Here is a 10469-nt window from a genome sequence, read left to right on the forward strand (position 1 = left end):
ATATGTAACGTCTTAAAAGCTTATAAAGAGTGAATCATGCGTGTTGACCTGTTGATCAGAGTGTTTATTGCCACAAGTGTGGCTTGAGTTCGAGTCGCGTTAGTTACCTTGCTTAAGGCTTTGTCCTCCTCTTATAATTCAAAAAAACAAAAATTCTTATAAAGAGTTTTTTTTACCATTATAAAATAACATTAATTAAAATAATATTTTTATTAGTAAAGTTTAAATCCATGCAATAATAATGCTCCGAATTAAATTATATTTAAAATGATATATAAAATAATAATTAAACAAAAAAATAAAAATATTAGAATAATAGTTTTCATTTAGAAAATGAATGATGATCTTGTTTTTTTTCCTTTTTCAAAATGGAACCAAGAAAAGAAGACCGTTCCTCCATATTCGTACATTTTTAATTTTTTCCTTTTCTTTTTCTTGTTCTTTAATTTAGAGTAGTTTCCCTCTCTTATACTCTCAACTCTCGTCTCCCCCGATTTAACGTTCCTTTTTTCCCCCTGTTTTCAATTACTCAAATTTCCACAAATTCCCAGACTTCACTGTCTGAAAAACCAAGCTGACAAGGACATTTGTTGGGTGTCCTTCACTTTCTTACAGATCACAATTTATAAAATCAATCCAACCCTAAACCATAGAAAACGAGTAAGAGAAAGCAAAAACACACCTTATCAATGGTGGCTGGTAAGGTAAGATTGGCAATGGGGTTTCAAAAATCATCTGCGAACTCAAAGCATGATACTCCATCAAAACCGCCATCGCCATCCCCCAGCTCAGGGAACAAAAACACTACTTCCGCAAAAGCTGTTTTCTCACGTTCATTTGGTGTTTATTTCCCTCGATCCTCGGCTCAAGTCCAGCCTCGTCCACCTGATGTCACTGAGCTTCTCCGATTGGTGGAAGAGTTGAGGGAACGAGAGTCCAGGCTCAGAACAGAGCTTCTAGAGCACAAGCTTTTAAAAGAATCAGTGGCCATTGTGCCCGTGCTGGAAAATGAGATCGTCGTTAAAAATGCAGAGTTGGGACGAGCTTTGGAAGAGATTGAGGGCTTGAGAAACAAAAACGCGATGTTGAAAACAGAGGTAGAGGAGATGAAGGGAAAGATTGAAGACGAAAGGGAGGAGAAGGAGAAGAAAGTGAGAGAAATGGAAGAAGAGATAGCGGAGCTGAAGGAAACGGTGTCGTCTTCCTCTTCTGGTCGTAATAGTAAGGCGGAGATTACGGCGGGAACCGACGAATTGATTTCCTCTTCGCAGCAGTTTCAAGGGTTTGTGGAAGTTAGTGTGAAGTCCAATCTGATAAAGAATTTTAAGAGAAATAATAGTAATAATAAATGTACGAACGCCATTGTTTTTAGTGCTTTCAGTAATGAGAAAGTTGAGAGCTCGGAGTTTAAAAGAGAGGAAATCGAAAATGAGAGACCCAGACACTCGAGGAGTAAGTCGGAGGAACTCGTTGAGTCTACTAGTGTTAACATCAGATCTCGTGTTCCTAGAGTTCCAAAACCACCGCCGAGACCTTCGTCGTCGTCGTCATCTTCATCCACGTCATCCAATAGCTCCTCTGATTCCACAGAGAAACAAACTTCTCCACCACCACCACCACCACCACCACCTCCGCCGCCTCCTCAGGCGGCAGTGAAGCAAGTTGCACCTCCTCCACCACCTCCACCGCCTATAAAAGCTATTGCGCCGCCACCTCCACCGCCGCCTCAGAAGGGGATGAGGACAATTGCAGCAAAAGTGAGGAGAGTTCCGGAGGTTGTGGAGTTTTATCACTCGCTTATGCGCAGGGAATCAAAAAGAGAGGCGGGTGGCTGTAGCGTGCCGGAGGTTTTACCGGCAACAGCCAATTCAAGGGATATGATAGGGGAGATTGAGAATCGGTCAACTCATTTGCTGGCGGTGAGTTTCGAGTATTTTTTTTAGTATTTATTTACGATAATGCCACTGTGACAGGTGACTAGTCGTCAATTGCTCTCTCTTGATTTATTTGTTTTAGATAAGACAGATCCGATTGGGTGTAATTTTTGAATTTCAAATAATCACGTACATATCCTTAGCCGTTTAAAATCAGTTTGATTTAGTGATAATTATAATTTTGTGGTAACAGATAAAGACAGATGTGGAAACACAAGGAGACTTCATACGGTTTTTGATCAAAGAAGTTGAGAATGCCGCATTTAGAGATATTGAGGATGTCGTGCCTTTTGTTAAATGGCTGGACGACGAGCTCTCTTACTTGGTACATTTATGCTATATTTTCTCTACTAAGCATTCAAATTTGAATCATAGGTGATGAGTGTGTTTTGTTGTTGATATTAGGTGGATGAAAGAGCGGTGCTAAAGCATTTTGAATGGCCGGAACAGAAGGCGGATGCATTGCGGGAGGCGGCCTTTGGGTATTGTGATCTCAAGAAACTAGAATCCGAGGCTTCATTGTTTCGTGATGATCCCCGCCAACCTTGTGCCCCGGCTCTCAAGAAGATGCAGGCTTTACTTGAAAAGTATATAATCCTTATGCTTTTTGTTGCATTTATTTTTTTAATGAATTTGTTCTGATTCAGTTGTTAATGGGTGCAGGTTAGAGCATGGCGTTTACAATCTCTCCCGAATGAGAGAATCTGCGACAAGCCGATACAAAGGTTTCCAAATTCCTATGGATTGGATGCTTGAAACTGGAATTGTGTGCCAGGTAATTTAAATATATATAAGTTCGGAATATGATGCATCAAATCTATTTGAGTAAACTCATCTTCATTCTTAAATTAATGGGTCAATTCAATTTGGTTATAGATTTTAGGTCTATCTTTTAACTAATCTTTAGCTTTTGGATCTCGGGAAGGCAAAATGTATCATTATACTTTAACTAGTATTTGCTAGGCGACAAAATGACGGTTGCATGCTAAATTCAAGCACTCTTGCTTATGTGGAATTCGAAGAGAATAGGATTCTCAATCTTATGACTGTATTATGCGACTCATTCTTGAGTGTGGGTCTCTCTATCTATTTTGGGCATGCTCAATTTTCTTTAAGATTTTCATCATTATATGGATCTGTATCCAACATTCATAAGGGTTAAAACAACATAGGCACTGATGATGAGATTGATAATGCTTTCTTTATATCATCTAAAACAAACATGACCGTTCTTGTTTGTCCTTTCACAAATTAATTATTATGTTGAGATTCTGTCTATCTTGCCCCATTTATTCCAAATTAGTTATACTATGTTTGATAAAAAAGTAATCTGATCTATTTCGACATACAAGGATTAGATTTCAACAGTAAAAATAGATGAAATTTTTAACAAAATGATCTATTTGGTCTTTGATTTAACCTATAAAAACTAATTTGTCCATTTTTTTTAGAAAGGATAAAATACAATCTGACTTTTAGTATAAAAGTCTCAATGGTACTTTTATCGTGTTTTCTAATGATGAATTCCAGTTCTTGCTGCTTTTGGTGTTTGTTAACTCATTAAAATGCCAATCAATTGTTGCAGATCAAGCTAGCGTCGGTCAAATTAGCGATGAAGTACATGAGACGAGTATCTGCAGAGCTCGAAGCAGTTGGGGGCGGGCCTGAGGAAAAGGAGCTGATTGTTCAAGGAGTTAGATTTGCATTCCGCGTACATCAGGTTAATAATTCTCATTAATTTCGACAACTTGGGACAAAACACTCTTTTAACTTTTTTGCTTATACAACTCTGTATTTGTCGCAGTTTGCTGGAGGATTCGATGTCGAGACAATGAGGGCTTTCCAGGAGCTGAGAGACAAAGTCAGCTCGTGCCATGTTCAATGCCAAAACCAAGAACAAAACCCTATTTGCAGGTCTACATCTTGCTAAATTAATCTCTGATAGCAGACTCAGCTTCAGACTCCGAAACCCGAATCCCAGTTTTCATTGTAAAGAGAAAAAAAAAATCAATGTTTGTGAATACAATGCCTGGTGCTATGTTTATCAACAAATTCAATTGATTCAACTGCATAATCTATTCAAAGTATCACCATAAAAATCTGCAATGCTGCCAGCCTCATTGAAACTGGAATTTACACCAAAACCTAACAGGCTTTAAGTTCTTCGTCGGATATATCTAAACCCAGCTGTTGTGATGGTGTTTACTTAATGTAGTGATTGAATTTAGTCGTAAAATATGGTTTAAATCAAAATATGAATCTTACAGCTTTATAAATTGGATTACTAAGCATAGCATAGCTTAGTTGCCGATGTTAACGCAAAGTGGGGTGGACCTATATCATTAACTGTTGCCAACAACTCTACTTTTGAAGGAAATTAAGAAATGTTTGGTGTGCCAACAAATTTTTATCTTTGTGCTATCCTTTAGCATGTGAATGTGATCATAATACGTGGGGGAATCTTGTAATTTGGTAAAACTTGAAAGCTATAATTGAAACTTAAAGACCAATCTAAACACAATTTCTTTGGTTTAGGGGTCATAAATTTGAGTTAGGTGGAGATTATATTAATGAAAAATGATTCTTCTATTAAAGTGCAGCTCCACCACCCAATCTCCCTAAATTGGCATTCCACTTTTATCCAACCATAATTGTAGGATCTTGTTATTGGGATTTTGGCAGGAGAAATGGTGTATTCTAAGATTTACACGTTTGATTTTATAAAATCTAAGATTATTTAAAAATAATTTTTAATAAATTATTCTTATTATCAATTTTTTTTCTTTTTATAAGTTCAACATTTTTTAATCTTAATTTTTTCATAAAATTATAATAACTTAATAAATTCATTTTTCTCCCCTGATATGTCATATGATTTCAATAGTTGTGGTTTTCAGTTTGGAATTGATGTTGATTTGATTGGTTCTAGAGTTGGACTAAGCCTAGCATGGCGAGGGAATGTTAGTATAATGCTACAAAGCTTCTCAAATCATCATATTGATGTGATTATTGAGGAAGGAGGAGATGACAAGAAGTAGAGATTTACAGGCTTTTATGGTTCTCCTTACTCACATGATACTCACATGATAGGGACGAATCATGGAGTCTGTGAAACAATTACGAAATCATGGAGAATACCCATGGCTGGTTTGTGGGGATTTTAATGAAATCTTATATAGTTTTGAGAAGAAAGGTGGATTACCTAGAGAGGAAAGAAGGATGAAAGCTTTTCGCAAGGTGTTAGAAGATTGCAGTCTGGTGGATATGGGTTATTCAGGTAATTGGTTCACTTGGGAGAAAGGAAATTTGCCAGAAACAAATATACAGGAAAGATTGGATAGGGGAGTAGCTACGAAACAATGGAGCTCTTTATTCCCAAATTCTTTAATTCAGCACCTCCCACATTCATTTTCAGATCATTGTCCACTTCTTATTGATACAGATTACAGAGTTAGAAGGCCGATAAAAAAATTTCAAGTTTGAAGCGTGGTGGGTTCTAGAGGAAACATTTTTTGATGAAACTAAACGTATTTGGGAAAATTCCACAGGAGAATTTGTGAACAAGCTAGAAAATTTAAAAAGAGGTTTAGAAAGGTGGGTAAATCAGATCCGACAGAGTAAAAAGATGAAAACAGAGGTTTTAACTTCAAAGTTAGCAACTTTACTAGAATCTGACAGAAGTGATGAGAATTTGGCAGAGATTATTGACACAAAAATCCATCTGAATTTTGAGATTGAAAAGGATGAAAGCTATTGGAAACAGAGGGCCCGAATAAATTGGTTGAAACTTGGAGACAGAAATACAGCTTTCTTTCACAAACAAGCAACATAAAGAAGGAAACAGAATCAAATCCATAGGATGCAGTTTGAAGATGGCAGGGAGACAGATGAGTGTAAGGAGATGGAGGAAATTGCCAGATTGTATTTTATGAAGTTATTTTCAAAGGGAAGGCAAAACAGTTATGAGAGAATTTTTCAAGAATTGAAAGGTGCGTTTCTGAGGAAGACAATAATAAATTGAAGGCAAGATATACTAAGGAGGAGATACTGGAAGCTCTTTCAGAAATGGGACCTACAAAAGCACCAGGAGATGATGGTTTTCCAACCTTATTTTATCAAAAATGTTGGTCGATTATTGGAGATGATGTCTCTAACTTTTGCCTTCAAAGATTAAATGAAGGTATGGAATTACGTTCAATTAACAAAACAAATATTGTGTTAATCCCCAAAACCTCGAATCCCTCCAACATTACTCAATTTAGACCAATTAGCTTATGTAATGTGATTTATAAACTGATAGCTAAAGTCATTACTAATAGACTTCGGGTAGTGATTCATAAATGTATTGATTTAGCACAAAGTGCTTTTGTTCCGGGAAGGCTGATTTTTGATAATGTGCTACTAGCCTATGAAATTCTACACACTTTAAAACACAAGAGGATAGGGAAAAAAAGATTCATGGCTGTCAAACTGGACATGAGTAAGGCATATGATAAGGTTGAATGGGATTTTGTGAAAGGGGTAATGAAAAAAATGGGTTTTGATACAGGATGGGTAGATTTATTATTGAAATGTGTCTCTTCAGTTTCATACTCTGTGATTTTCAATAGAAACATTGGACAAACTTTCCTTCCATCTAGAGGTCTTAGGCAAGGGGATCCTTTAAGCCCGTTTTTATTTCTATTTTGTGGAGAAGGACTCTCGAGTCTAATGAGGCTAACAAGAGCAGGAAACATTCTTAAAGGAGTTAAAGCAAGTCGGAGAGGGCCAGCTGTATCTCATTTACTCTTTGCAGATGATTGCATTTTATTTGCAGAAGCTATTGAAAGGGGAGCACAATCATTAAAACAGATACTACAAGAATATGAGTCGAGCTCAGGACAATGTGTTAATTATGAAAAATTGACTATTTTCTTCAGTATAAATACACAAGAGGGTGAAAGGGGTGTAGTTTCACAGATGCTTGAAGTTAGAAGAGCAAATGATTTAGAACGATATCTAGGGCTTCCTAGTATGGTGGGAAAAAGGAAGAGATCATCTTTTCAAAATTTGAAGGACAGATTCAAGCAAAGAATTGACAACTAGAGTATAAGGTATCTCTCCTAATGAGAAAATGAAGTTTTTATTAAAGCTATACTCCAAGCTATCCCAACTTACTCTATGGCTTGTTTTCTACTTCCTAAGACTCTTTGTACTGAATTGGAGGGAAGAGTAGCTAAATTTTGGTGGCAAAAGAGCTGTAATACAAAAAGTATTTATTGGTGCGCTGGGAAAGATCTATACTTATTAAAAGAAGATGTTGGCCTTGGTTTTCATAAGTTTGCGAAGTTTAATGTTGCGTTACTAGCAAAGCAGGGATGGCGTCTTATTAATTATCCAAATTCATTATTGGCCCACATTTTGAAAGCAAAATATTTTCCTAATTCGGATTTCTACAAGGCTCAGTTGGGAAATTTACCTTCGCTTACCTGAAAAAGTGTCTGGGCTACGAAAGGGCTTCTTGAAAAAGGACTATGCTGGAGGGTGGGGAGAGGTGATCAAATATCCATTTAGGATGATTTGTGGATATCAGGAAATGAAGCGGATAGAGTACCAAATCAAGAAGATAATGAAAACATTAAGTTAGTTTCGGATTTAATTGAGTCAACTAATAGGAGCTGGAAAACAGAGTTAGTAAGAGGTACCTTCTGATCGGATGTAGCGGAGAAAATATTACAGATCCCACTAGCGGAGATAGCACACGAAGATTTTCAAGTATGGAGAGGGGAGCCGACAGGGGAGTTCTCCGTTAGTAGTGCCTATAAACTATTACACGAGCCTAGTTTGGATTCTAATGATTTAATTTTCCATAACGAAATTAAAAATTTCTATAGAAAACTATGGAAATTACATATCCCTTCAAAGATTCAAATGACAGTATGGAGGATATCATGGAATTTCATCCCATCCTTTGTCAATCTCAAACTAAAGCGAGTCGTGGTGGATGCTCAATGTCCCAGATGCTGCCGTGAAGAAGAAAATAGCTGCCATATTTTTCAACAGTGTCCTACATCGATTGAGGTTTGGAATCAGTTAAATCTTACATGGATACTGAATCAAAATAATTGGAATATGTGGGAATGGCTTACTTGGGTCTTTGCTCAAGGGACTAATGAGCAACTCTGACTCTTCTTCTGTAGACTCTGGTTTATCTGGTTCAGCAGAAACCAACTCTTATATGAAAGAAGACACATGTCAGGAACTGAAATTGCAAGAAAAATCTGGAACTATATTGCAGAACTAGAAGCAATAAAAGAGAAAACTTACTATTCATTCTACTGGCAATATTCAACAGGTATTCAAAAGGGGAAGGGCCACAGTTCATTTTGACGCAGCCTTCGACCGTCAATCGTTTAGATCGGCTTCGAGTCCAATTGTATGGAACGAGGAAGAGGAAATCCTTGCAACACAAGCAGTTATTCACTCCGAGATAGCAAATCCATTCACGGAAGAGGCATATGCAGGATTACAGGCAGTAAAACTAGGGATTAGTATGGGAGTCAACAAAATAGGAGTTGTGGGAGACTCGAAAACTGTCATCAAGAAATGTCAAAGGTCTAACACTGATAAATCGGTCATTGGAGCAATCATCAGTGATATTCAAAACCAAAAAAAATGATTCTAGGAGATTGAGTTTATTTTTGTCCCTAAAGCAAAAAATATCTACGCTCATGCTATTCAACGGAGGCCCTAAAGAGAAGAGAAAGCTTTTACCTGATGGGGGGAATCCCAGAAATGGTTCGTCACGCACTGGAAAAACTCCAGCCAAAACCTCCGGACTGAAGAAGTGAAGAGTTTCTGCAATAAAAGGTAGCAGAGAAAAAGCATTTAATTCTTGGAAACCTGCTATCATAAAGGCTGGGACGGTTGATTTGAAAGGAACAGACTATTAGTATCCAGCTATTTGGATTTGACTGGTATAGGATAGGACTGAGTTTTATTTTTAATCTAGTTAAATTTGAATGAGATGGGCTAGTTTGACTTAGGCCCGATTTAATAGTTTCTGTTTTCTAGTCTTTCTCTTTTTGGCTCAAAGCCCAAATTTCTTATGTATTTCCTTTATTTATTTATATGAATAAATCGAGTCAAATTATTTAAAAAAAGAAAAAGAAAAATCATTGGTAAAAAGTAGGGTAAGCAAAACTCGATTCAACTCAAAAAAATAGAAAAAATTTAAATTTCGAGTTAAATGAATTGAGTTATTTGAATTATTCGAGTTAACTCGAATTTTTTTTAAATTTCGAGTTCAAATCAAGTTTGGTTTTTGAATTCAAATAATTCAAATAAACCAAATATCAAACTATAATATTTTACATTTTGCCTCAACTCCCAAACATCTTTACTTTCCCCAAAACTTTTACTCCCTCCCACTTCCCCCCAAAACTTTTACTCCCCTCACATCCCAACCCCCTTCTACTCCCCCCCAATTTTTTTTTTGAATATTTTTCCCCAAAATTTTACTCCCCATTTACATTCCCCAAAATTTACTCTCTCAACCCCTAAAACTTTTTATTTCCCCTAAACTTTTACTTCTCAACTTTTACCCCAAATCAAAAATTAAAATCATCCAAAAAATCCTTAAACCTAAATAGTAATAATTTTATCTATATCTACTATTTATATTATTAAATTAAATTTCACATTTTGTACTATTTATATTATTGAATTATTTTATCATATTGAATTTTTATAAATTTTATTAAATTTGAATTATTGATGATGCCATAAAATATTCGTGTTAAAATCTTTATGTTGGTATCAATTTCACATTTTATCTTTAGGATAACTTTTATTAAAAAAATCACTTTTTACATTTAATATGTTTTCAATTTCAAAATACATAGTGACAAGAATCAAAAGATAATTGAAGCAACTAAACAAGCAAAGAAGCTAACCCATAAATAAAATATTAATAAATAAATTATGAGGATAAAATTAATAAAAATTTGATTACTGTGAGTGATAATGATTACAAGGACCCCAAATCATTTTTTAAAATTTAATTCGAACAAATATATTTAATTTGATTCGATTTGAATTCCATCTCACTCGACTCGATTCGAGAAAATTTCAAATTGAATTAGGATAATAAAATAGGATTCATCAACTCGATTAACTTGAAATGTTTTCATTCAATTCGATCGAATGTTCACCCCTACTAAAAAGAATGAAAATTGTTAGCATTAATAAATTAAAAGCATCTAAAAAAGAAATATTCAAATGACAATGGCACCGGAAAGTAACAAAGAGATATGTAAGATCATTTTAATTGATAATGACAATATATAATACTATGTTATTTTAAAAAAATTATTTAGTTGCTTATTCCGTATGAAGTAAGTACTTTTTATACTTTCTTTTTACCTCCTCCTCCTCCTCCTCCTCCTCCTCATTATTATTATTATTATTATTATTATTATTATTATTATTATTATTATTATTATTATTATTATAAATGGAGGAGAGGATTTTAAAAAGTAAAAAGATTTACGATAT

The 10469-nt window shown here is 35.3% G+C and overlaps 1 protein-coding gene and 1 long non-coding RNA gene across 2 annotated transcripts; one reads left to right on the forward strand and one right to left on the reverse strand.

Moving 5' to 3' along the window:
• Nucleotides 1-432: 432 nt before the first annotated feature.
• Nucleotides 433-4018, forward strand: LOC105774130 (protein CHUP1, chloroplastic). Its single transcript, XM_012596498.2, has 6 exons — nucleotides 433-1919; nucleotides 2128-2259; nucleotides 2340-2521; nucleotides 2598-2709; nucleotides 3520-3654; nucleotides 3739-4018. The coding sequence occupies exons 1-6, from the start codon at nucleotides 690-692 to the stop codon at nucleotides 3862-3864; spliced, it is 1917 nt and encodes a 638-aa protein (XP_012451952.1). The 5' UTR covers nucleotides 433-689; the 3' UTR covers nucleotides 3865-4018.
• A 3571-nt stretch (nucleotides 4019-7589) lies between these two features.
• On the reverse strand, nucleotides 7590-8812 carry LOC128041647 (uncharacterized). Its single transcript, XR_008196566.1, has 3 exons — nucleotides 8241-8812; nucleotides 8063-8146; nucleotides 7590-7980 (listed from the first exon to the last, which is right to left on the reverse strand). It is a non-coding gene; the product is annotated as an uncharacterized LOC128041647 (long non-coding RNA).
• Nucleotides 8813-10469: the final 1657 nt, after the last annotated feature.

The sequence above is a fragment of the Gossypium raimondii genome, chromosome 6 (genome assembly GCF_025698545.1).
Source record: "Gossypium raimondii isolate GPD5lz chromosome 6, ASM2569854v1, whole genome shotgun sequence".
Taxonomy (NCBI): Eukaryota; Viridiplantae; Streptophyta; class Magnoliopsida; order Malvales; family Malvaceae; genus Gossypium; species Gossypium raimondii.

Coding starts and splice junctions, on each gene's coding strand:
- LOC105774130 (XM_012596498.2), top strand. CDS start 690: ATGGTGGCTGGTAAGGTAAGATTGGCAATGGGGTTTCAAAAATCATCT. Junction 1,920..2,127: donor GGTCAACTCATTTGCTGGCG/GTGAGTTTCGAG, acceptor TTGTGGTAACAG/ATAAAGACAGATGTGGAAAC. Junction 3,655..3,738: donor TTGCATTCCGCGTACATCAG/GTTAATAATTCT, acceptor TATTTGTCGCAG/TTTGCTGGAGGATTCGATGT.